At 39.4% G+C, this 27,153-nt stretch overlaps 2 protein-coding genes across 5 annotated transcripts in view; one reads left to right on the plus strand and one right to left on the minus strand.

Annotated features, from left to right (window-relative positions):
• The window catches only part of METTL4 (methyltransferase 4, N6-adenosine), a 30,900-nt gene extending 30,783 nt beyond the window's left edge, over nt 1–117 (minus strand). The window contains exon 1 of the mRNA XM_045004585.1: nt 5–117. The gene's annotated coding sequence lies outside the window, so the exon portion shown is untranslated. The remainder of the gene's footprint in view (nt 1–4) is intronic.
• NDC80 (NDC80 kinetochore complex component) lies at nt 30–25,430 on the plus strand. 4 transcript variants are annotated; one of them, XR_006576790.1, is made up of 18 exons: nt 30–183; nt 3,554–3,664; nt 5,095–5,181; nt 5,875–5,998; nt 6,132–6,301; nt 9,094–9,196; nt 10,076–10,162; nt 13,985–14,078; nt 15,305–15,411; nt 16,384–16,528; nt 17,395–17,600; nt 18,825–18,977; nt 19,483–19,572; nt 22,082–22,174; nt 23,365–23,495; nt 24,114–24,216; nt 24,795–24,983; nt 25,269–25,423. XR_006576790.1 is itself a non-coding variant. In XM_045004579.1 (17 exons), the coding sequence occupies exons 2-17, from the start codon at nt 3,564–3,566 to the stop codon at nt 24,915–24,917; spliced, it is 1,917 nt and encodes a 638-aa protein (XP_044860514.1). In that variant the 5' UTR covers nt 30–183; nt 3,554–3,563; the 3' UTR covers nt 24,918–25,430. The 4 variants fall into 4 exon arrangements, 3 of the variants coding, with proteins under 3 accessions (XP_044860514.1, XP_044860516.1, XP_044860515.1); XM_045004579.1 differs by having other exon boundaries at nt 24,795–25,430; XM_045004581.1 differs by having other exon boundaries at nt 37–85; nt 24,795–25,430.
• Nucleotides 25,431–27,153: the final 1,723 nt, after the last annotated feature.

The raw sequence follows: 27,153 nt of genomic DNA on the forward strand, positions 1-27,153 counted from the left end.
ATACCGTCCGGAGGAGAACGGAAGTGAGGTCACCACCGGTAGACGATGCTCCTAGCCAGTGGCAGAGTCTCCCAGCTCGCCTGACGTAAGACGCTCGGCTGCGCGCATTGTGACGCCGGTGGCGGGTGGATTTGAAATTGGGACGGGAAGAAGAGAAAGTTGCGGCGGTTGTAACGACGATAAGTGAGTGAGTGGGGGATGGTTCCGGCGCGTGCGCCCCCGCCGCCGACTGCGGCAGGACAGGGCGGGCGGGAGCCTCTGGGGGTTGCTGGGGCACCCGGCGGGCGGGGCGGTCTGGCCGGGGCCGGGGCCGGAGTCTCCCGCTCGAGCCCCCTCCCGCTCTGCTCTCCGGTCTGCAGGCGCAGTTGCTAGTAGCTTCCGCTCCCCGGCGGGCCTGGGCAGAGTCCCCAGGGGCTGCCCAGTTCCTCAGGACTAGGGTTGCCCACCCCGCCCCCCGATTGGCCTCGAGCTCCCAGTGCCCACTGCAAGCGACCCAGGAGATTTAATAGGATATTTTAAGGAAATGACATTGCGGCATAGGGGGCTGGAGTGGGGGAACCTCCCAGAATAGCTTCAGTCACAGCTGGCAACCCTACTCGGGACCCAGCTGCCTGCGAGAGAAGGAGGTGGGGGGGGGTGTGTGTCTCACACAGAGCCCTCGCCCTATCTGCCTGCTAGTGGGGCTGGGGCATGGACAGGTCCTACTGCCAACTAGCTAGTCCCAAGGCACCGCTGTACTCCTCCCACCTCCCCCCCATACACACGCACACACTCCATGTACACATGCCTGGTTTGGCCTGGATTTTGCAGCTCTGTGTGTGCGAAGCGCACCTGCTGCAGCAAAAAGATCTCACAGGAGAAAGGGTTAATCTCAGTGCAATATATTAAAGTGGGGTGCATGTCCTCCTCTGAGCCAACAGGCTGATGGGTACATTGTCTCTTTGGCGATAGCAGACTTGGTAATTTGTGGAAGTATCCAATGACAGGGTCTGGATATTGCAAGAGAATGCTCTTTGAGGGGGGCTTGAAGGTTGGGGTGCACCTAATGTTAACCTCTAAGGTAAGGATAGGATTACCAGAGTCCTGAGGAGAGTGCCTGAGTTATTGAAAGGCTGGTGCTTTTTCGCATCCCAGGGAACTCCTACACGATTCCCAAGATACACAAGCAGGAAACCCAGGCAGATGCATCATATATGGGTGTGGTAGTCCTACTGAACAAATATAAGGACTTATAGAACTTGTCTTCAAACCATACAAAGGGCAAGTTTCCTCCAAGATTCAATGGACTTTCTCCAGAAACTTTGCAACTTTAACAGCTTCCCTTAGAACACCATATTTACCACCATGGATGTCCCCTCCCTATACACCAACAACCCTCACCATGATGGCATCGCTGCCTGCCTCAAATATCTAAAAGATAGGGGGCAACACACATATCCATCCCATCACAAAACTCACTCATTTCATTCTCCATAACAACGTTACATTCAACAACACACACTTTGTCCAAACCATGGGAACAGACAACAGCTCCCCAATATGTCACCCTTTTCATGGGCCGCCTCAAGGAAGAATTTCTGGAAAAATGCACCATGCAATCAATGGTATACCTGAGATGCATCAGTGATGTTTTCATCATCTAGACAAACAACCTCAATTCCCTCATAGATTTCCACCACAACTTCAACAGCTACCTCCCATATATCAAACTCTCTCTACAATACTTGCCCATCAGCATCAACTTCCTGGACATCATGATTAGCTCCATCAATGGAACCCTAAAGATAACTATATATAAGAAATCCATGGATCACCATATTTAACTTCACAGATCCAGTAGCTATCCCAGACATGCCAAAAAATCTTTTATCTACATCCAAGCAAGAATATGCTTAGAGGGAAAAAAACTGGGATATGCACCTTAACACACTTAAAACCTCCTTCACCAAACAAAGACACTGCACCAGAGAAGTAGATCACATCATGGAATGGGCCACCCAAATTCCCTGAGAGAACCTGCTTCAATACAGAAATAATAACCCCACTGACCGCACATGCCTAGTTGTCACCTAGCACTCCACGCTGGAACCTGCATGAAATATCATCAAACAGCTATAACCCATACTTGATGGGGACCACATCCTGAACGATTTCTTTCTGGAACTCCCTTTTTTGGTGTTCAAACAACTCCCACAACCTGGCCATGCTCATGAGAAGCAACCTCCCTACAGACTAGGACACACAAAGTCAAAGCAACCCCAGACCCTGCCAGAATAACAAATGAAAAACTTGCAGACATACCTCCACTACTACAGTGATCAATCACCGTTCTCACCCGTAAACTCATCCATATATCCTACAGATGCCTATCACAATATGTGGTGTACTTCATCCAGTGCATCAAATGCCCCAACAACTATGTAGGTGAAGCCAGGCAATCACTACACTCTCAAATTAATTCTCACAGAAAAAATAATACAAAAATACCCTGTCACCCATAGGTGAACACTTTTCACAAAGCAGTCAATCCATATCTGACCTCTCAGTCCTCATCCTCAGAGGAAACCTGTACAACACCTTGAAAAGATGAACTTGGGAGCTTAAATTCATAACTCTGCTAGATACCAAAAAAATCATAGATTCATTAGACACTGGTTTTATGTTTCATTACAACATTCTGTAACCCAGTAACCCTCTTTTGACTTATGGCTGCAGAAGTGTTAACAGTCCACTTCATTTTAAATGGTCTCTTGCAACATGTGTTAACTTCTCATGCTAAAGAATCTATTCCTCTTTATAGTCTGCTATGATACTTAGGATATGGCTACACTTGCAGCCGTACAGCGCTGCTGCGGGAGCGCTCCTGCGGCAGCGCTTTGAAGTGCAAGTGTGGTCGCGGCACCAGCGCTGGGAGAGAACTCTCCCAGCGCTGCAGGTACTCCACCTCCCCGTGGGAATTAACTTTGCAGCACTGTAAATTGCTGCGCTCAGGGGGGTGTTTTTTCACACCCCCTGAGCGAGAAAGTTGCAGCGCTGTAAAGCACCAGTGTAGCCAAGGCCTCAGATTATTTTTCCCTGACCTGAAGAAGAGCTCTGAGTAGTTCAAAAACTTATTTTTCACCAGCCAGAAGTTGGTCTAATCCTCACCCACCTTGTCTCTAATATCCTGGAACTAACACTGCATACAGCAGTGGTGAAATAGTTCCTTTAAATGTTTAATGCAGTTATCATTGGCTTTCAGAGTTAGTGCATCAATAAGGTGAATGAGACAGGTCATCCCTTTGATAAAGCTCTTGTTTCAGAGTCTGTCTGCAGGCTCAGGCAGTATACATTTGGGAGGTTTACTTTGCAACTATAATGACTAACTATTTTTTTCTTAAACAAAACTTCAATTTCTTCAGGAATGCTAGGGCCATCAGATAATTGCTGGTCCAACATACCAACCCAGCCTAGTTCAATCCAGTCCCTGCACATAATGGCTGTGTGTTACACGAAGAATGATATTCCTTGACACTTTGACTTTCCTCTAATACCAGCATAATTTACCTTGTAGTTTATTCACAATGCGGCGCAGCTCGAGTACCACTGGTAGCAGTAGTCGGCAATCCGTGATGCCTCTGAGAGTGCAGGATACCAACAAGATGGGTCTTCATACACCTCAGGCGTAAGTGTCACTGATCAAGTAATTTAGAGTGGATTTTCACAAAGGTAATTGTTAATCCCACTGGGTTAAGCATGTCTAAGTCTTGCAGGGTCAGATCCGTAAACAACAATTTGTGTGATGATGTTAGTTTTAATGCCATAATTTATGTTTGCATGCAAATATGGTCAATTCTTTGGGAGCTAAAATTTTATTTTCCTGGCTTCCATGTGACTAAAATTTCATATCTTAACTTGTTTTTTGTTGCATTATCAAGTACAGAACATCTGGTAACTGGTTTTTATACAATTGACAGTCTCCAAAGAATATATTTAATTGGTCAGCAGCACCAAGAAGCCTTTAATTCTAGAATGCTTAGTCTAGCTCAGGGTGGATAAAAATTTGTGCTTTTAAAAAAATAAAATAAATCTGATTTTTTTAAAATTTAAATACAGGTTTATTTTTTTAAAATAAACCAATTTAAAATTGTCAGCCTGTGCTAAGGCCTTAATTTAGTATAATCTATTATAATCATTTAAATTAAATGCAAAAAATAATTTTAAGCAATATGTGTTTGTAGCCAATTTTTAAAGACTGTTCCACCAGTTCAGTGCTTTGTCACTGTGTAAGTACCCGGAACCAGTGCTTGTTGAAGTAGCAGTTGCCTTTTCTGCAGGTGCACAGCAGAGAGAATGTTTTTTTCATTTCAGTTTATTCAACTAGTTCAGCATTAAGAAACCAGATGGGCACTAAACCTAGAAAGCTTGTTTTCCTTTCCCAATCTAAAAATAAAAACTTGGTGTGAGAGGATATCTGTTAGTTTTAAAATCTTGCAGGACACAGTGACCAGAAACAATCAGTTTGATTAATTAACTACAGATAATACTTCCTTTTTTAATGTTAGTTTTAAATGCAAATCATGTTAACCTTTTTTGATAAATGTTTTTTTCTTGTGTACCCTGCATATTTAAAGTGGTTTTATTTAATAAAAAAGTGAGTATCGGTTTTGTGCATTTTAAACTGAATTTGAATTTCCACCCAAGTAGACCTGGACATATATTGCAAGTATAAAGTTAATCTAATAAATGTCAAATTTAAAAATCTGAGTAAATGTACCTTAAGCTATATAATTGCTTGCTTAAATGTATGTAGGCATTTTGTATCCTCCTGGTAACAAAAAGAAGCAGCATATTTATTGTAAAGATTATATTTAGTTGTAAATCAGTATGTTTTAATGGTTACCAATCAATGAAAATCAGCCTTTCTTTAGGACAGTAATTAAAAAGTACTAATGCAAAACGCAATTAAAATTGGTGACTTAAATCTATCCACCCTAGTCTAACTTGCCTTCTGTTATGAATATGTGCTGTAGTTTTCTTAAGTGAGCATAAAGGTGAAATTATTGTAATATCAGTTACTTACACAAACTTTTTTTTTTTTTTTTTTTTGTTAAGGCAAGACAGAACAACCTTTGGGAAGCTGAGTATGAGTAAACCTGCATCTGGTACCTCAGAAAGAAAAATCAGCTTCTTTGGTAAAAGGTATTGGTGATAGAGCTCTGTGTGGTAAATGTAAAAAGTAATTGAATAGCTTTTTAAAGATCTCTGCAATTTGTTTTCCCTAGAAAGATTTCTATTGGGGAAGGAGGGATCTGGGCACTTTGGTGCAGGAGCAGCTTCATAACTCTCTCTCTCGCCTCACAAGGGTTGAGCAGTACAGAGCTCATGTTCATGTGCATATCACTGACTTCCCCTCAGAAGCCACAGCAAGGGGAGAGGCAATGGGACAAGTCTTTAGTAGGCTGTACCGCTCTGCTCCCACATGAATTTTTTTCTCAGTTAGACCAGAGTTGGGGATAATAAGCTAGAAGATGGGGACCACCAAAAACTTCAGTGATAGGATGAAGGTAAGGAAGATGAGAATTTATTTTTGAAATCTAAGGATATGGTTTATTCTGTTTATTTTGGCTATTAGTCCAATTAACTATTGTTATTCAGCTAGTATTAAAACTAAGGCTTTGTCTACATGGAGACATTGATTAGCATAGATAATGCAAAATAACTTATTCTGCAATAACTATTTCAGAATAACTTCCTGTGTGGATACCCTGTTCCGGAATACAAATGACAAAGCAGAGTAATTATTCTTTAATAAAAGTGATTAAGTGAAGAAAAGTAAATAAGCTTAAGAACACTACAGTTATGGTCTACAGGTATCTAAACTTTTTTTTCTAGAACTAGTGGTCCAGGAGGTTCACGTAACAGTCAGTATGGTGTGTTTGGTACAGAAAAGATCAAGGATCCCAGGCCACTTCATGACAAGGCATTCATCCAACAATGTATCCGACAGCTCTGTGAGGTATTTTGCTATTTTCTTTAAATGTTTGGTTTAAATCATAAAGGTTAAATCTATCTTTTTCCTTTCCCTCAAACCTAGCTTTTGTCTAGAACCTACCTACACACACTAGTAATATGCATGTATCTTTTCTCAGTTTCTTGTAGAGAATGGCTATGCCCATAATGTCTCCATGAAATCACTCCAATCTCCATCCGTTAAGGACTTCTTAAAGATCTTCACTTTTATCTATGGCTTCCTGTGCCCTTATGAGCTTCCTGATTCCAAGTTTGAAGAGGAAATCCCCAGAATCTTTAAAGAGCTTGGGTATGCATCAGGAATTCATTCTTGTTGATTTCTTATGGTAAAAGAGCATGGTAAAACTTAAAATTGTGTAGTATAAACTCCTTCCCCAGTGTTGTTATTGGTCCTGTTTGTTTTGTTTAGGAGGTGGCTTGTTGGATGTAGAGGGTTTTTGGGGGTGCATTTCACTCAAGCTGGACAATTAGCTATAGTCATAGTAATCTTTGGTGTTACTTGGAAATAGTAGTAGGTCCAACATTTGCAAAAAATCTTAAATGTTGGTAGTCTCCAAATTTCCAAGTTTATGGGGCAGTGTGAATTGCATTTAACTCATCCTGTGAGGTGCCTTGTGCTGATAGGGAGATGATGATTACCATCATCTTATATTGATATCTTTGAGTGAGGCATACTCACCATGTCAAATATGTGAGGTTTTTGGTTTGTGTTATCTAGTAGAAATTTTGAAAAAAAGGGTGCTCTCCAGTGGCCTTACTTTGTGATACTGAGAAACTGACTGTTTTACTAGAAACCAGGTAACCAGAATACAATCCTGGGTAACTGTCAAAACATGGTAATGATTCTTGGAATTAAAAGACTGTTTGAGAAACTTGTCTCCAGAGCTGGAGGATGGATTTAAATAATTATTTTTTTAAAAAACTGAACCTGAGTATTTAAAGAACATTTATGTTCAAAACACTTTTGCACACTATAGCAGCTAAATGTTTTTAGCTCATTGCCCTATAAATCTAAACTAATTTTGTGTAGCTGCCATCCAAAATCAGAACAAAATGTGCACTTTTCCACACATTGAATTTCAGAAGATTTCCAAACTGTCTGTAGTTAGCAATGCAACATCCAGGTGTTATATATTTATGAACTTGCATGTCAAATTTTGTCAGATTACAGATGTTGTTTTAGTTAGCTCCCAGCACTGTAAATTCAACCTAGGATCTGAAAACTATGCTATTTCTGCCTAATATCACATGATCTTTAGTTCACAACCACTTTTGCAAGCCAGTCTTGCATTTAGAGAGTCCCAGAAGTGAGAATTTCATTTAGTGCGGTGCTCTTCCTCTGTTTCTCTTGCCCAGTTGGTTAGGAGTGGATGGGCTTCAGACTTGCCTCCACCATCACCACATCCCCCAGTGAGGGAGAAGATTGGTCAGTACACCTCTACCTCTGTCATAGGTCTCACCCCCACTTGGAGCTTTTGGGTTCACAAGATGGGGACCTGCATGGACTCCTCTAAACTAAAATCCTAGTTTAGATCTGGTAAAAGCTGCCACCACCCAATAATGTACGTGTATTGGGACACAGTCCTTCCCCAAAATCCTTGGGGATCCCAAGAGCCCCAAATCCATGGAGTTCTTACACCTAGGAGAAGTAAACCATTCTCCCCTGCTTCCTCCCCCCTCCCTTCTCCTAGGAGAGATACTGGGATTCAACTACAGAGGGATGCCTTCCTCCTCCCTCCTTCCCTTTCCCTGAGAATTCACGCAAGGAAAGATCAACCAAGTCCTTAACAGAAAAGATTTATTAAAGAATAAAAAGAAAGTAAACTGTCTCTGTAATACCAAGATGGGACAATACACAGGGTCTAAACTTATCAATCTCTGGAGAGAATCCCCCCTCCTTTCTTTCTCAGTAAAAGCAATAACAGTACAGAATTAAAGAAATTCTATAGCAAAAAACACAATTGCAAATGTAGAAATCAAATTATAAGACTAATTCGCCTTTCTAATACTCACTATACTGGATAGTAGGAAATACTCCAGGAGAACTTGGAGACATGTCTGGCCTCTCTTAGATCCAAAGAGAGCACAGAGCAAACAAGGAACACAGACAAAGGCTTCCCTTCACAGATTTGAAATTATCCTGTCCCTTGATTGGTCCTCTGGTCAGGTGTTTCTCAGGTTACTGAGCTTGTTAACCCTTTCCAGGTAAAAGAGACCTTAACCCTGATCTGTTTATTTATATACTCGATATAATGCGACCCAATATAACACGAATTCGGATATAACACGGTAAAGCAGTGCTCCGTGGAGGCGGGGGGGGGGCACACTCCGGTGGATCAAATCAAGTTCGATATAATGCGGTTTCACCTATAACGTGGTAAGATTTTTTGGCTCCTGAGAACAGCGTTATATTGAGGTAGAGGTGTACTTCACATGTTGGAATTCTTTTTCCTTCCTTACCTCATCACCCACACCCTACCTTCCAGGCCTCTCTGCCTCCTTTCCTAGCACCTATTTAAATAGTTCCCTCTCCTTCCATCCAGCACTACTGTGCATGTCTCTCACATCAAAATAGCCTAAGAAAGAGAAAGGGGAGAATCATTGCAAGTGGGGAGATGTCAGGTGGGGAGGCAGAGAAGCAGAGGGAGAGTCAAGACCAAGAGTTGCCCCCAGCAGCAGACTAGAAAGAGGAAAATGGGAGGAATGTGTCTTGCAATCTGGTGAGCAAATGGGAATTGTGGCAACAGTTTGAGGACGTTCCTTCTGGCTTCAGCACTACCCTTGTCTATGCAACAAACCTCCACCTCCTCAGTCTAAGAAGACATTAAACTCCTGTCATCACCAGCTGAAATACTCTGCTATTGTAACTTAGCTGATTTTTTTTATTATTTTTATTTTTTTGATGCCTGATAAAGTAGAATCTACTTTGTTCTTCTGTAGCTGCTTCATAGAAGCACATCCTTTTTTATTGGTAAGGTGAGCCTCAAGAATGTATGTAAGAATGCCATTTTGTGTAGTCAGGGTATTTTTACCAGAACAAAGCTTTTATTTGAGAAATGCTCTGATTCTTTTTCCTTATAGGTATCCCTTTGCATTGTCAAAAAGCTCTATGTACACAGTGGGGGCTCCACACACCTGGCCTCAGATTGTAGCAGCTTTGATTTGGCTAATCGATTGTGTCAAGGTACTATCTGACTTCACTGAGCAGAATAACTTTGTTTTCATGTATGGAGTGTTGCTGTAGGCTCGAATGTTAGATATCTTAATAAGTGACTTTTGAAATAGCCTAAACACTACAATAAGAAAGCAAAAAAATTGTGAGATGACATTTTTAGTTATGATGTAACTTAAGAGCTAGACTTTATTCTTATTTTTAGAATGGTATATCAGATGACTTTATTTTAATTTTATGTTTACACCTCTTGTTAAGCTAACTTGTGATGTTGATTAATACCTACACTAAAACAAGGTAGCTACATCGAAGTAAAAATTAAATATATGAACACTTTAAAAAATGTGGACTGAATTCAAAGTGGGTATGTAAGTTAGGGCTTGCTTCTGAGGAACTTCCCTTTTGCTCCCCTGGTGACCGTGGCCATCTACTTCAGTTTATTAAATTTAAACTGTAAGGGTGGGATTTTCAATAGAAATGTAGGACACCTGTCCCACAATGGGATGTGTGTGCCTGTGTCTTGAGCACTCTTGAAAAGCCAACCCTAAAACTTCCAGTATTTATGGCTGCAAAGATACATTTGGCTTACATTCAGAAGGTTAAACGATACAATTTTGTTATATGGAGTCTCCAAACAGTTCTTCTGCCTCTCTTGCGAGACTCAGCTTGGCAACATAACAGCAGAATTAAACTAACAAAACTTATTTTCACTGCTGCTATTCAGAAATTACCACCAAAAAGGGAGATATTGGTCCAGTGATGCTAATTCTGCGCCCATGGACTTTTTCATAAAATTAATGTGATACTCTAATCCAGGAACTGGTAGAGGTCTTCACAGACTGCATTCTCTGGAGTACTATTAACTTCATATGCCATTAATTCCCCTTCTAGTTGTATTCTGCCATGAGGGAAAACACACCCTTTGATGAAGGACAGACCTGGGAAGGAGAAACAGAAGATGGTATTGTACATCATAAGGTACCATAACAATTTACCAGTGACTATAGTAACTGCTCATCTAGAACAGTGGTCCCCACAATTTTCAGGGTCATTGTCCACCAGGGCCGGCATGGCTGTGCTTCTGGGGGAGCAACAGGGTAAAGAGGGCTGAAGCTGGAGGCAGGTCTGGGGCCAGGAACAGGACTGAGGCTGGGGCAGGGGTGAGGGCTGGGGGCAGAGGCACAGCTTGGCTGCGGTCGAGGGCTGAGGCTTGGGATGGGGCTGGAAGCCGGGGTCCCAACTGGGGGCAGGGCCAGAGCAGAGCTGGAGTGGAGCTGGACAGGGTGGTGCTCCTTCTCTGCCCCCTGTGGGGGCTGGCCCTGGTCCTATTTCACCCCCCTGAATGTTTTTCCACACCCTTCTGTTACGGGGGTGCACCCCACAGTTTGGGGAGCTCTGACCTAGATTCTGAAGTATACTGTCATAAGACAATGTATATAACTCATTAAAATTTTAAGCTACTTTAATTTGGCTTTCAGTTTTCTTGGTCAGTCTTACATCTTTAATGCTGTTTTCACAAAATCATGACTACAATGTAAATTAGCTTAATAAAGTAACAGTTTGTACTAGTGTCTCTCTCTTTTTTTTTAATTGTAAGATTGTACTATGTAATGTTTGCAGATTGTACTATGTAATAAAGCATAAGCTTTATCGTATTGGCAGGATTATTGGCTGGACTGTTTACCTCAACCCAAATTATTTTTTAAAATAAGATAAATTTCTTAGCAAAGGCACTCATCCTCCTTTTGTCTGGGCACTGGTAAATTACAGCTAAAACTACTTCTCTGAATGTGGGTCAACACCAGTCTCAAGTGTTCTACTTCAGGGTGGAAACTGTTTATTAAATTAAAATAGGAATCCTTTGGTTTTTATGATTCTATCATACACTGCTTCTGCTCCTCAGGAGGAGAGAAGAGTGGGGGTGTCATCCTGCTTTTCATTTTCCTCTCTTGGCATGGTGTAAAAGATTTCCTCTGTTTGGAACTTTATTCTTTTCTTATTAAATTGCAATACTGTCCTGAACAGTAACGCCATTTAAAAAAGGTAGGGTTTCTTTCTTATGGGGGTGACGCTTCACAGGGTTGTGCGACACCTCACCACCATCTGCCCTTAGCATGAAGTAGTCTTGTCTGTGCCTTATGTAAATCAATTCCCTGACTCCATCATTCTCTGGCAACACAAGCACTGCCTTCCAGGCCTCCCTACACCTCAGTTTCTTTGCATAGGTTACCAATAGGCACATGTCAACCCCCAAGTCTTCCAAGCACCCCTCTGAAGTGTCCAGCCCCACTGAACACTCACAGAACTCTGAGATTCACTGCTCCCCAGGGAATAGTACACACCATTTTACTAGTTTTAATTCAGGATTACCTGCCTTCCCACTTAACCCACAGCACTCAGATATATGTATAGTAAAAACAAGAATGAGTTTGTTCTCTGATAACAAATATTCAAATGATTAGTAAGAATATTGGAAATATGATTTTGTTTTGTGTGTAACCATAACAGGCTTTCTAGACCTAAACCTAACTCACAAGACAGTCTCTTTCTGCTATGGGAGAGCTTACCACAAGTCCTTTTAAGAATTTTCAGCCAGGGTGGCCGAGAGCTCCCTTTCATAAAATCAAGCCCACTGGCAGCTTGACTTCACAGATTAAAAAATGCCAAAGTATGTCTCTACACCCCCAAATATATCAGACCAAACCTTTGATTTTTTCACCTGAAAACAGGGTTCTCCATCCACCCTGTTTCTCCATTCCCCTCCTCCCCCGACACCTCTCCATCCCCATTAGGGTTACCAATCCTTCAGGGTTGTCCTGGAGTCTTCAGGAATTAAAGATTAATCTTTAATTAAAGATTGTCATGTGATGAAACCTCCCGGAATACATCCAACTAAAATTGGCAACCCTAATCCCCATTTACCCCTTCCTGTTAATTCTCTTCTAAAGTCTTCACAAGTTCTTCATTAGTATTTGAATCAGTATGCTAATAGACTTATATTGTGAGATACTGGATACTGAATGGTCCACCAGGGAGATAAGTGTCTCCCATCTTCTGTCTGGAGAAGTTTGTCTCCAGATACTCTATCCTGGAGTGTTCTGCCTTTAATACCAGGCCTAGAGAACATAATTTTCAGCATATATTCATAATTCCTCATATATTTCCTGTACGGACATCTGTCGATGATTATGATGATCAGTGTGACTGGCTTTCATTAGATACCTTACATGACAATCTTTTGGTAAACCCAGAGGATCCCTTTACCCTGGGCCCTCTTCCAGTTGGCATCAAATGCTTCCAGTTCAGATCTTCATTTTTACTTTTAAACTGGATAAAACTTTTTTCTAACTGCTAGCCCTGCAACCTAACCCTAGATCTAAAAGCCAAGTTTCATTCTTTCCTCTTGTTATCATCAGTAATAAAAGTTCTGCCCTGAGTTAAAGCTATGCAGTACTTTTCAGTGGAGTTGCATAGTTTGACAGAAGGCATAATTGGACCTATTGAATTGTTATTAGCAGTGATGTACAAGCAAGAAAGAACCGTGGATGAATTTTTGATCCTGGGGTGAGGTTGCAGGGCTAGCAGTTGAAACGGAAAAAACTTTTTTAAAAAAACCCTCTGTAAACTGAACAAATATCAGCTGGAGTTAACAAATAAAAGACACACAATACCACTTTCAGTTGCTCTTGAGAGAACTGCAGTGTAAAATTGCTAACAAATTACAATCTTTGGGGATTCCTGGATTATATGGACACCTTCCCCAACAATATAGGCTACATCCTCTGTCAGGGGACTATATCAGATCATCCCTCATACATCTAATTTTTAAAACAAACAAAACTACCAAAAAATAGACTTTTTTGACAGACTTACCGCTGCAAATACCATTTCATCTTCCTCCCTTCTCCTTTGCATCTAAATTCAATTGAATACACAATCTATTCTTTCTGTCTTTAATTCACTCTTCTATGGGTTTTCTCTTCATGCTTTGCTCTCCATGCTCACTTGTTTTTTCCAGTATTTCTTGAGCATCTTGGTTGATGACTATTACTCTTGCTCCTCTCCCTCTTCAGCTCAAACTGAACTCATCCTTTTGCCTCTAATTTTTCCTCTTCCCCATTATGTACCATTGAATCCTCATCCATTCTGCCTTGATTTCTGTACACTTTCCTGTACATCTTTGCTCTCCTCCAAGCCATGCAGAATGCTGCTTCAAAAAAATTTCCCCTCATGCCTCTTATGTACCATATAAGTCCCCTATTTAAATCCTTTCATTTGCTATATGAAGGTCAAGTGTTTGGACCTTGCCTTCAAATTTCTGAACTCTGCTACAGCTTACATCACTTCTTTTCATCCTGTTCTTGTTTTCACTCCATTGCCTCTCACTGTTCTCTTTGTATTCTTCTGCATTCTCATCTTTGTACCTTCTTTTTTATGCTTAGAATAGTCTCTTTCCTATGCACTGTATAGTTATGCTATCTTAATTCGAACTATTTAAAAATAACCTAACAGGATTAAAACAAACAGTTCTAAGAGTTAATGGTCATTTGATCAGTTGGTGTATAGTAAGTCTGAACTATATTCTGCTTTTTAATTTAGAATGTAAATCCCTTGCCCAGGACCCTGTCTGTCTGTATTGTAAAGAGTTGAGCACATGGACAGTGCTTAATAAATAAACTGATAACCAAAAAGATCTGTTACGATGTTCAATTTAATTCCACTTGCTGAGTGGAACTGGATATCCAGATGCTGAGAAGCTTTTAGCTTTCCTTTATGCAAGTTTTTAAATTGTATTTTCAGCTTTTTATGGACTACACTGTAAAGTGCTATGAGCACTTCATGAAGGGTGGAGACACTTTTGAGGAGTTTGATGCAGAAGTGCAGTTAAAGCTAAGTAAGTTTTTTTGGGCGGGGTGTGGGGGGGAAGGAAGAGGGATTAGTCTGTATTTGGCCATAAATTGTTTCAATTAAAAGTGAAATTCTTCTCTGTAAAGTGCCTATTTGTAACTAAAAGTTTGATTCCATGTTTCTCTCTTGCTTGCAAATTTGATATGAAAATAAAAGGATGGATTTTTCCACCCCCCCTCCAAACTGCCAACCATGCAGTCAAATGAGGTTATCTTCATTTTATGTATCATCCCCAGTAATGCAGGCTGGTCACCCTATGCCCTCAGCAATACCCGTGCAATCCTCTGTTATCAGTGGTATGGTATGGGTGTAACTTATTGGAATGCATTATGCAATGCTGTTGATGCAAAAATGAAATAGCATTTGCTGCTCATTCTTACTTCTGGCTCAGCAGGGCTGACAAATAAAAGGCAATACAAATTTCCTTTTCTCACTAAAAGGTGCAGATGTGACTGAATACATACAGGCAGATCAGATGAGTAAGAAGGTTCCACTTCTGCAGTCTCTTTTCGGGGCCTGTGTGGTTCCACACTGTATTGCAGAGCTTCTCAAACTGACCTGTGGAGTACTTGCTGATGGTCTGAAGAGTGTTGGCAAGTTGTACGGTGCAGCTCCTTGTTTTAACTTGCTTCTACAGGCATCCAACACAGAGCCTGTCGAAATAGCTGAAAACAAAGAGAGCGCTTCACTCAGTCCCTCAGTGGCTGTTGCTTACGTAGGAGCCACTCTTAGACTAGAGGCACCAATAGTCCTGGAGTTGCCTGCTAATGGAGTTATTAGTAGGAGAGGAGACATGAGTTATCAGTGAGAGAGGAAAGTTCAAAAGGAAAGAGAACCAGGCAGCTGTCCAGCATGTGCAGGGTGCAAGGGAAGAGACAACTCAAATTGTTGGGAGGCACATGGGAGGAAAAGAAGAACATCATTGTTAGAGGAGCAGAGTGAGAAAGTGATCATTCCCCCCTGCCCTTATCACAGTTTTTACATAAGTAACATATTGCACGGTCACAAATGGGGCTACACTTGAGAAGTTGTGAGGGACTTGGTTCATGAGGTGAACATTGAGAATTAAATGAAAACTATAACCTTTTGAAAAATGTGTCTATTCAAAAAATGGGTGTCTGGTGTGCTATAATAAAAGCAACTGCCATGGCATTATGCAGTATGGATGTTGATGTTTTAGGACAGCAGTCTAACTTCTTTGTTTCCTTTCAGAGGATTTGTTTAATGTAGATGAATTCCAGGTGGAGGCTCTAGCAGCAGAAAACAAAAGGTTGCATGAAGAGATTGCAAGACTAGAGAAAGAAAGGGAAAGTGAGCCGGTTAGTAAATATGCCCATATAAGTGAAGGGGGGCTGTTTTTTAACATGATTTATATTGATGTTCTGGGTCCTCTCGCACATTCCTTGGAAATAATATTTCCATAGCAAGGCATTGATACCACAGCAGTAAGACAGGCAAACTGATGTGGCTCTTTCATGCTAGAATAAAATGTAAATATTCCTTCAGCTGTTCCAAGTGACTCACGCTGACCCTGAACATCATTTGTGCTCTATATCAGTGCAATATAATTTTATTGGGAAGGCTTGAGTCACAGTTGGGTATTGTGTAGATACTTTCAAATAATGGAAGACTTTGCAATGTTCACAGTTTAGCCAATGTAATTCTAAGCACTGTTTATCCAACAGGATTTCTCTCCAAGGACTTAATATCGGGGTGGGGGGGAGAGTACAGGACAAGTGGCAGCAACTTATCAAAATGTTTGTAAGAAAGCATTACATATTTGAAAAGTCAGTTCAAGTATTTTAAATATATATTTACTGAAATAGAAATTGGCTCAGTAGCTAGGTAACTGGCAAACAGAGACTACTTTTCCTGTGCAAAATGTGCTTGTTTTACTGTTGTCCCCTCTCCACTGTTTCCACCATCTGTTGTGTCTTGTCATAACCCTAAATTGCAAGTTCTCTGAGATGGAACTAGCTTATTGCTTGTTGTCCAGTGCCTAGCACAACTGGGCCTTTATCCTTGATACAGGCTTCTAAGTGGTATTGGGATACAAACGAAAGTGTCAGAGGCTTTTGGATTGAAATGTTTGAGATTAATAAAGCTGTTGGGAATGCCTAAGGCTTTAGCCACTAAAAAGAGGGAGGGAGTATAAAGAAAAACGTCATCAGCCTAACAAAGCTGCCTGTAATCACAGCACAGTCTTGCGTAGAAAGTAAAAATGATTTTATTTCTACAAATTCTCTGAGAGGTTGGTGTTGTTTTTTTTCCCCTTCTCCTCCCCACAAAAGGATCGTTTAGTGTCATTGAAAAAACTGAAATCTTCTTTGCAAGCAGATGTTCAGAAATATCAGGCTTACATGGCTAATCTGGAGTCTCATGCAGCCATCCTTGACCAGAAAGTGAAAGGAATTAATGGGCAACTTGAAACAGCAGGTGAGGAAGAAGAACTGTTCACAAATGGTTGACCATGCTAAAAACAACTTGGTTCAGCAGTGTGTGAAATATTTATTGTGCATATCATGATCCTACAGAGAACCTTTCCCATATAGATTCCTAATAAAATAGATTTTTATTAGATTTGTAGCCACTCTATAGGCTCTGAGAAGAGTGGGGTGAGGAAATGGCAAGTGAGTGATTACTTCCTAGACCAACGTATAGATCACTTTAAAAAATGTATAGGCTGATAATTAAGAACCTATTAGTTGATCCTAATTTTTTATTTATATACTTTAACATCTAGAACACAGGTTCTCAAACTGGGGGTCATGAAGTTATTCCGTGTTTTTAATTTATAAGGGGGGGCTGCACTCAGAGGCTCGTTGTGGGAAAGGAGATGCCAATACAGACAGTTTGAGAACACTGGTCTAGAACTAGGTTTACTTCAAAACTGAGTGAAAGCATCCCTATCTTGTTTGTAAAGCATTTGGGGATTCTTTTTATACAAAAATAATCTATCTAAATGTAAGAGTCTATTATTAATTTTAGTGTATACTTACTGATTTCCTTTCCATATTAATATTTAATTGGCAAAACATCTGATTCTAACTTGTTTTAACTAGAAATTGCCAAAACTTCTGAAACAATCACCTTTTCTTTTGCTAAAAGTTAAAGTATAGCTGATTTGAGTCACATTAGACATGTTAGCTCCAGGGCTCAGAAATATATGTCACGTATTAAATTAGGAAACTTTTAAGAAAGCAAAGTATGAACTAATATGGAGTAGTTATAATGCTTACATGAGGCTGCCATTAACTAGTCTGAGTTTCTAATAGATCTAAAAAAACATTTTGTAAATTCAGAAATGGAAGTTGAAGCGATGAAGCAGGAGAATGCACACCTCCAGCACATCTTTGATAACCAGAAGTACTCAGTTGCAGACATTGAGAGAATAAATCATGAAAGGGATGAACTACAGCAAACAATCAACAAGCTGACCAAGGAACTGGAGGCAGAAGAGCACCAATTATGGAATGAAGAGATGAAATATGCTAGAGGGAAAGAGGCGGTATGTGAAAGCAGTACTATCTGTGAGAGGCGATTGTCAGTTTGCGTCCTTAAAACTTAATTCAAGATTAGTCAAAAACTGAAATTTAGTTTCCTAAATTCTACTGCCAATTAGTTTCCTAAATTCAACAGTAGCAGTAATGTGTCTGTTTAATATGTCTGTCTTTAATCTGTTAAAAAGGTCTGTATTTATTCTTATCATGAACAAACACTTCTTTCTTGCCCACATCTCCTTTCAAGTGGAGTGGAAATGTCTTTGGGATGCACAACGATTTGTGCATCATCGATGGGATAGCAGGTATGCACCACTGATGCTGAATCAGAGAAAGAGTTTTCAAAGTTGTTGGCTGTCTAAATCACTGTCTTGGAATTAAATATCCCTAATGTAATTTATGCCATTTTAGCACTTTAATTTGCATTAATATTTCTCTGAGCTCTTAGGACCAAACTCATCCCTCAATTCCACTGAATTCAGCCCTGCTGAAAGGATGAGTTTGGCCTTTAGTATGCTAATTTAAAATGGCAGTTTTTTAAAGTTGCTACTTGTTGGACAAAGTACACCAAAAAAAAAAAATTCTCAAACACTGTATAACTTTACATATTGCTTGCTTATAGCTGTAAAATTCAAAGCTAATGCGAAATAAAAATAAAATAGATGTTGCACTATTGCTAAGTAACACCTAGGGATCAGGAAACAGGCCAATTTTGAAACTCTCTAGGTATGAAATCATTAAAATAACGTGCTAGGCCATTCAATTATGTATGTGCCGTGTCCATAACTCTTGCTCCCTACGCTAGAAGCATTGCAGTTATGAGAGATGTTTGCCTTTTTTTGGAGCCTTACAAACTACTCATAAGTATCCATCTCCTAGCTTTGAGAGTCAGTACCCAAATTAAAACTCGAGAGTAGTTATACTTCATGAGGAGAAAATACAATAAGTCAAATAAGAAAACTGTTCAATCTCACCTGTATACGTTATGAAATTTCTGAGAGCCTATCTACAAGACTCACAGTCGTTAAACCAAAAACGCTAACTGATAAGTTGACAATACCTAGAACTCTTGCATTTCCAAGAAGTGTGTGTGCTTTATGGAGCAATTGGGCAGTCTTTTACTCATAGCAAGAACAATCAGCTTGCTGCAAGGCTTTGGAGTTGGATGCATGCTTAGAATATCTGTTCATTTTTGGCTTTCCACCCTCCTATTCCCCCTCCTCCCCCAACAGATCGAAACACAACTGGCAGAGTATCACAAGCTGGCTCGAAAGCTGAAACTAATCCCAATAAGTGCAGAGAATTCCAAAGGCCATGACTTTGAGATTAAGTTTAATCCTGAAGCAGGACCAAACTGTCTAGTCAAATACAGAACTCATATTAGTGTAAGTGGACACCATTATGTTTAAAAGACTGGTAATTTTATTGCTGCTTCACTCTTGGGAACAGAGTTAGTACTTCATTTATAAGCAACTTTGTTAGGAAATTTTAAATTACACTTTATGTAACATCAGTACAGTGCTTTGAGACGTACTGACAGGAATGGCAAAAGGAAATATTCTAAGTAACAAAATATATGGGGCGGTGGGAATGGTAAGTCATTGGGGTGGGGGGACAGACATCACTTTCAGGGTTGTTGTTTTTTTGTCACACCACCCCCCAAGTCATCTTTTTTGCTTATAAAGTGGCTTGGTTGAAAGCTTGGGTCTTGTTGAAGAGATTCCAGGTTCCCATCCTTTGAGGTTTTAAGTTGTGGTGGAACTTTTCTCTGAGCAATAATGGTTTTGTTCATCTCTAAATTATTGTAATTCTGGAGGTTTCTGGGACAATTTCCTTATTTCAATACGCACCCCTTTTAAAATGACTATTTCTTTTGTTTGTACATTACAGGCTCTCCTTATGGAGCTCATAAATAGGACCGAAGAAGAAATTCGGAAAGCTACTCACAAGAAAATGGGTTTAGAGGATGCTTTGGAACAGGTGAGCTACACATGCTTATGGTGTCTCAATATTAAGCTTTGCTGGACCATCTATTACCAACACTTGACCACTTACATATTATAAAAACATTTTATTATTTAGTTTTTTTATTCTGGTTGTGCCCAAAGGCCTTTGTCAGGGTCAGCCAACACCCCCCATTGTACTAGGGACAAAGGTACATATGGTCCCTGCCTCAAAGACGCAAAAGTGATTAACAGAAGAGGAAGTTGGGTGGTCCCGGGTTACAAAAATAAGATGCAGTTACATAAGTTTGAGGGCTCCAAATATTGGAAAGCTTTTTTTTTTTTTAGACGAACAAATAAGTAAAATGAGATTTCTCAGACTGCTGCCCAACCTAGCCATCACTAATTGGCTGATATCTTGTAGGTTTCAGAGTAGAATTGGGCCTAGCAGGTATCTGAAGATGGATTAGTTTGGGAAAGATGTTCCATGTGTAGGGGTTGTTGATTAATATTATAGCCAGTTGATTTTGACTATATTTGCAGTTGGATATTAAAAATGCTCAAGAGACCAAATAACCAAGCTCAGCCAATTTGTCTAGACAAAACTGTGTACTACAATACAAAAGGAAGACATGCATACTCCTCCTCTGAGAACAACTCTTTTTTTTCCTCTCAGCATGATTATCACACAATAGGTGTGCTTCAAAGATACATCCCCAAGACCACTTACATTTATATCATGGCTGTTTACCAGTTAAAAAGTACTTTATACCTCACGAAAGATCCAACCCACCAGTTCCTTAACTTGTCCTATACCTTTCCTTATCTTTGTTTTGGATACTATATTCCAAGCCAGTTGCATGTGAAGGTACTTCTACTGGGACCTAGAACAAATGTATCTTGCCTTTGATGGGCTTCCTATTTTCTAACGCCAAAGCTGAACTCAGCTTTGCAAAGTGTTATGGGATACTTGACATGGGTGAACAGAATTGTGGGAAGAATAGTATTAGCTAACAGGAGCAGCATTTTAAAAAGTGCAGACATGTCTGGAGGAGCAGCCAACAAATGAGCATTCAAAGCTGGTACCGCATCAGATAGAAGAATTGTTCTTGAAATTTCTGCCACTTTAACAAACACTTTTAATAGGACACCTATTACAAAATCCTCTTGTTCAGGAATTAAGACCTGTTTTTGTAGTTGTCTTAAATTGTGCCCATTGAAAAACTTAATTTAAAGATCATCCATTTAAACAGTGACCTGCATAATTAAAGGTCCTTAATGTTCTTGGACTTCACTTGGATAATCCATGTACTCAGCAAATTATTCTCATCTCTGCTTTGCTGCAGAAGAGTTCCAACTCCTTCCAGTCAGGGAAGATGGCTATAATGGCTGTGAAAACATGAAGAGAACTAACCTTTCTTATATTTTTCTCTTTTTAAACACATGAAAGTTGTTCATCTTCTACACTGAGAGGGGAAGTACCGGTATATAAGTATCAAGGTTGTACCTGTTCTCAGAGTCCCAAATACTATAATCTTCACACAATGCTTATAAAAACTAATTGGGAAATTTAGTATTCACTAAATCTGAAACATACATAAACACTCCTGTCTAGAATGTTTATATGCACACTTAACATGATTCTCCAACAAAAAAGAGACCTTGATAACTGTAAAAACTCTTCAGTCCCATCAGCCTTCCTTACTGGATATGAGGATGGGGCAGTAAATGATAAAAGAGTCAATTAGGCAGTTGTTTCAGCAAACAGGAAGCTACACTAGTCTATAAGGTGTCACAGGACTCTTTGCTGCTTTTACAGATCCAGACTAACACAGCTACCCCTCTGATACCTGCAATTGACCATGGTTCTGATTTGTTGCCATCATCAGAGCAACCCACAAATCTGTCTTCAGTCAGGGAATGAAGTGAATTCTAGAAAAAGAAAACGATAAATTCACTTGTTTGACTCGAAAGGGAACATCACTGATTTTGAAATTGTAGTTGGAGAATATTGAAGAGGAAGAATTGGTATCACAACATTTTGTTTCTACAACTTGGAACATTTAGAGATTGAAATACAAATACAGTGTACTTAGTCTTCTAATTCACATCTTTAAGATTTAAAATACCTAAGTTCCAGCATCTCCTAAGTCTGATAGAACATATTAGCAAGAAGTCCACCATTTCCAACACAAGCCCCTTGAAACTGAAACAAGTAAGCTTTTATTTAGTATTGTGATGTATTGAAAGTTAGTAGCTTATTTTCACCTCTTCCCCCAACCTCCATCCTCACTTAATCAGAGGTAATACTGATGGCAAAGGGTATAATTATCTCTGTATACATAGTTTTGTTTCACTAACAATTATTCCTTACACTGGTCCATAATAGGAGTTGATCTAAGTATTCATTTTTGGGAGTTAAAATAAGAGTCATGGGAGGATGTGGCTTCTATGTATATATTTTCTGTGAAGGTGGAAAGTACTCAAAATTGCGGGTTGGAATTTTTGCAGACTACTGTTGGACTTTTTTAACCGTGTACTTTCAGGTGAACACAATGGCATTAGAAAAGAAAAGCAGTGTTAAAATGCTTAAGGAAGAGGCCCAAAAGCTGGATGACCTTTACCACCAGAAGCTTAAGGTAGGCACTCTTTATAAAGGGAGACAAATTAAATGAAGGATTTGGATAATGAAAATCTAAAGTTGTGTTCTGACTGGACATTTGAGTCTTATTGGCGCTGTCACAGCCATAAACAAACTCATACGTAATTGAGAATTCAGTGCTGGAGAAAGTCTTGATCTAACATCCAGTAGAACATGTTTGGTAACACAAAAGACCCCTCCTGTTGACTGAGTGGTCCCCTTAACATTCCCATTGCTGCTCTGGCACCTGTCGCCATGCATAGCAACCTCTTATCCTATGTTTGTTCTTTCCCTGAGAACTATCTTTCCGAGAAACAATGATGCACAGAAAAAAATGCTACTTCAAAATAAGCTAGTGTTAATGTTAAAGGTGTAGGTTTGAAAGAGGTAGTAGAGCTGTAAACCACAAAAAGGGTCTGCATTACTTAGCTGCTGATGCACTGATTAGGAGGTGAAGGCAGTTGATCATCACACTCTTGCCTCACAACACACCTAAACTCAGCTATTGATACTGTGCGATTAGAGTAAGTCAACAAAATATCTAACAGCTGTGATATTGGTGATAATACTTTCAAAACACTATACAAACATTAGAAAGACTATCAACCATTTTTGAGCAGAAGTATGACTTATCTGCTATTATGAGTAACATTTAAGTTTACTAGAACTGAAAGCTTAGGAGACAGGGAATTCTTTTTGTTGGTTGTGTGCATTTGATAGCACTATGTGTATTGCCAACTTCACTCTTTCGTCTGTTTTGCTTGAGCCTTTCACAGAGGAATAGGGGAAAGAGAAACTTTTTTTTTTAATATTTAAAAAGGGATATTCTTGTAAAATCACAAAAATTTGCAGGAGTAATCAGGATCCAGGCATACTCCCACTGTGAGAAAGGTGACTACTACTGCCTATCTTAGTCCTTCAAATAACTTGGGGTGGGGGGGTAGACTTGGAAGGGAAGGCTGGAGCAACCCAAGCCTTGAAGGGTGGAGTGTGGGTTTTACTCCAGGGCAGTACAAAGGGACCCCCTTGAATTCTTTCTCATTTGGTTTCCAAATAAGCTGTAGCATAGTGTTACAAGTGTATTGATTTACTAATTCTAATATGAATATTAGTAGTAAATTGAGAGAGAACAATTTATCTCTTAATAATAAAAAATAGAACAACTAATTTATGTTTTTACCATTACAGGAAGCAGAAGAGGAAGAGAAAAAATGTGCAACTGAGCTGGAATTATTGGAGAAGCATAAACACTTACTTGAGAGTGGAATCAATGAAGGCCTCAGTGAAGCTATGAACGAGTTGCATGATGTTCAGCGGCAGTAAGTCCAACAACAGCTAGGGACTGGTTTTTGAGAGATATTGCACAGGTCATTCTATGTTGTGTTAACATGTCTAGCATTATATGATGATATTTTTATATTTCATCGAGTGAGTAGGTACCTATTTTTCATCAGGCTCAATATCATTACCTTCCTTCTGCAAGCTTAGAGCTATAAAATATTTTCCCTCCACAGTAAATGTGCTTTGCCAGGATTTTTAACCAGTCTGCCCAATAGTTGTGTTCAGTTGTCTTCCAGTGTACCTTCATATCATGTATTTGGTTATAGTGAAAATGGAAATCCATCAGAGTTCAGTAAAGACACCTGAGTACAGTAATTCATCCAGAAGAATCCAGGAAAGCTGTATTTTGATCCTGATAGATAGGGTTTTCTCAGTTGCTCTTATTTTCCTTGTGATCCTTTATTTTTTTACTGATCAGAATAAAAATGATGATGCTTGTTTTTCAAAGTTAAATTTAAGAAAATAAGTCTGATCTGATTCAAATAAATTATCCCATGAAGAGTTGTATTAATCTGAAGATCCATCAGCCAGAGTAAAATGATTGTTTTCACTGTGTCAACTTGTATAATTAAGAAAAGGTTTTTTTTATTCTTTAGATACCAGGTTGTTATGCAGATGACAATGGAAGAGAGTAGGAAAGTAGGTGATAATTTGAACCATCTCTTGGAAGTGATTGCTACTCATGTAGTATCAGTAGAGGTAAGTCAAACTTGTTGCTGTCTACAATGAAATCCTTCTGGACATGGGACTTTCAGAAGGATAACTGTGCATCTGTATTAAAGAGTTTGCTCCTTTGAATAAAATACCAATCATAGCATCTATAGTCCTGCTAAAAAGAGCTTGGAGCTTCTGATAATAAAGTTGATGGGTTTAATTCTTTGTTCAGTAAAAGTCAGGAATGGCAACTGATACTTAATAGTCCTTCCTTGTCAGTTTTAATCTTCCTTCCTTCCTCCCTCTTCTGTGTCTCTCTAAGAATAGGATGATTTAAAATATTTCACATCTATAAATTGAGATTACTCAAAACACATGCAGCTGCAAATCCCAAATACTGAGGGATAGTTCAGTGGTTTGAGCATTGGCCAACTAAACCCAGGGTTGTGAGTTCAATCCTTGAGGGGGCCATTTAGGGGTCTGGGGATTGGTCCTGCTTTGAGCAGGGGGTTGGACTAGATGACCTCCTGAGGTCCCTTCCAACCCTGATAGTCTAAGAAGCCATTGTTCAACATTATTATAGAAAGCAATAGTTTAACTAGTTTGCTGTAACTCTCTTTTAGAAATACCTGGGTGAGCAGAATGTAAAGGTTGATAGAGACTTTGAAGAATTCATGTCAGAAGATTTACTGGCAAACTTAAGAGAGATCCTAGACAACTATAAAAAGAAGGCTGATGCAGTGTAATTCTCAAAGGATGAAGAAGATAAAAATTTTGGATTCGCAGAGCTCTAGAGGTATCCGTCCTTCAATGTAAGCATCACCTGTCATAGATTTCCTTGTTAGCTGAATTGCTGTTATGATTCATAGGCTCTTTTACAAATGTATATAACTTCCTTTTAGTTTTTAGTAAGTGCATCATTATATAAAAAAAATAAGAGGTTAATCAAATTATTTGCAAATAAAGTAATAGATTTGTTTTTACTTTCTTTGTTATCCGTTTATGCAACTATGGCACGATACAATCCAGAAAACAAATTTAATTTTGATCTCTCTGTAACTAGTAGGAGGTGTTCACATCACTTGTGTTCCTCCTAGAAACATTTAATGGGATTAAGATACAGCGCCACCTGTCTGAAAAATGATCTGGAATGGATTTATAGATGGGCCATCAAGTCCTAGTGCTTAAAGGGACACCGCCAACTTGAAAATCTGCCATCTGAAAACTTTGTATTGACTAATGTTACAATAAACCTATAAGATTACTAATAACTGAAAGCGTTTTTTCCACCATTTTTGAATTTACTGTGCATTTGACAGTATATGGCAAATTTAATTGTTTCTATTGATAGTGCACATCCTTTCCTATGCCCTGCTAGAGACAGTGTTTTGGTTTTTTAACCAGTCGCGGTAGCAGCACCAAAAGAGAACAGGCAGTAGACAGGGTAGGAGGACTGTGCTTGAGCATGTTTGGTACTGCTCATAGATCTGCTGACACCTGGCAAAGGCTTCACTGTACTTTACAAGCAACTCCTGTCTTAGACCTGACAAACTGACTACACCAATACCCCTCTTTCATGGTATTTATCCATAAAGGATAGCATGTGAGGTCGCTGGTGAAAGCCTGTAATTTATCAATACTCATAATCAGTGTGAGATGTGTGTACAGATAATAATTAAGGAATAATGTAATTATATTGAAAATTATGCCTGATGGTCTTGAATTGGAAATTAGTCACTAGGGAATCATTTGTCTCAGTGATGGCCCGTTCAATCAGGAGAGAGTTGTCAACTATGGTCCTAGTTATATAGGTGCGATGATTCAAGGTAAAACATAAACTTGGATACGCTTAGGAGCAGAGAATCTGAGATTTCTGTGAGTAGCCAATATAAGGGGCTGGATATCACAGGGGAATGATTCAAGGGGACTTGGGCACTGGTTAACCTGCAAGGAAAAGACAGGGCTGAAGCTGGCAGGCTTGTGGTGTTAGGGAGCTAACACCGAGCTACTTCAGGGGATAACAAAGTAACTCCAATCCTGGGTAGCCCAAGAACTGTCACACCTGCCCAAAGACCATTCTCAACATAAACCAGAGTAGAAAAACCCTTAATTTTTAAAGACATTTTTTGGGGGAGAAAATGAGGACAATATAGAACCTTTTTTAATAGTATAGAAAAAGTGAGCTTATTCTATTAAAAAGTCAAGTTGTGTCCCTTTAAGTGCTCCATGTTCCCAGAAAACAACCTTATCTTGCTACCCAGATATGTCTGCACCAGAGACAGATGTAGGCAAGGCACGTTATCATCTCTGGCAACGTGGAAGCTACTGTTGGATATACTATTATTTTTAAATAAAGCTATTGGATTGTTAAGCAAAGGCTCTCATTATAGCTTACTTTAGCACCTCTTCATCCTGTCTTCCTTAGAGGGGTTAAAATTAGTGTCTATAAGAGAGACTCAAGCCTAATAAACAGGAGAACATGGGTAGCTATCTTTTGAATCCAGTCTTGTTTCTCTTTTTTGTTTCCTACTTTGTACAGTGGACATTGACTTTTTTTAAAATCAACATTTATTGCTCTTAGTAATTAAATGTACCACAGTATCTCCTAGCTAGCTAACAGAAATACTTCAGTCAATATTTGGATTTTTTTATGTATCAACTGCGTATAGTGATAAATAACAAAATATCATTCACGCTAATAAGTATCTATCATAAAAACTAATTACCTCACTGTGTTTTAGAGTTGCTGCTTATGCTTTCATCAAGTCTCGAGAAGGCAGATGACAAAACAGAGTCCAATGTGTAGATCTAGGTGCCGTTAGGTAAAGTGTCTGAAGCACAAACCCACACAATAAAACAAAACCTGAGCTCAACAAAGATTATGCACAGCTCTGAGCTGGATGTCTCTTTAATATCTTATATATGGCTTATATTCTGCTTTCAGATTATAGAAAATAGCCTGGAATTAATGTGGTATGTATG

Source organism: Mauremys mutica, chromosome 2 (genome assembly GCF_020497125.1).
Source record: "Mauremys mutica isolate MM-2020 ecotype Southern chromosome 2, ASM2049712v1, whole genome shotgun sequence".
Classification (NCBI taxonomy): domain Eukaryota; kingdom Metazoa; phylum Chordata; order Testudines; family Geoemydidae; genus Mauremys; species Mauremys mutica.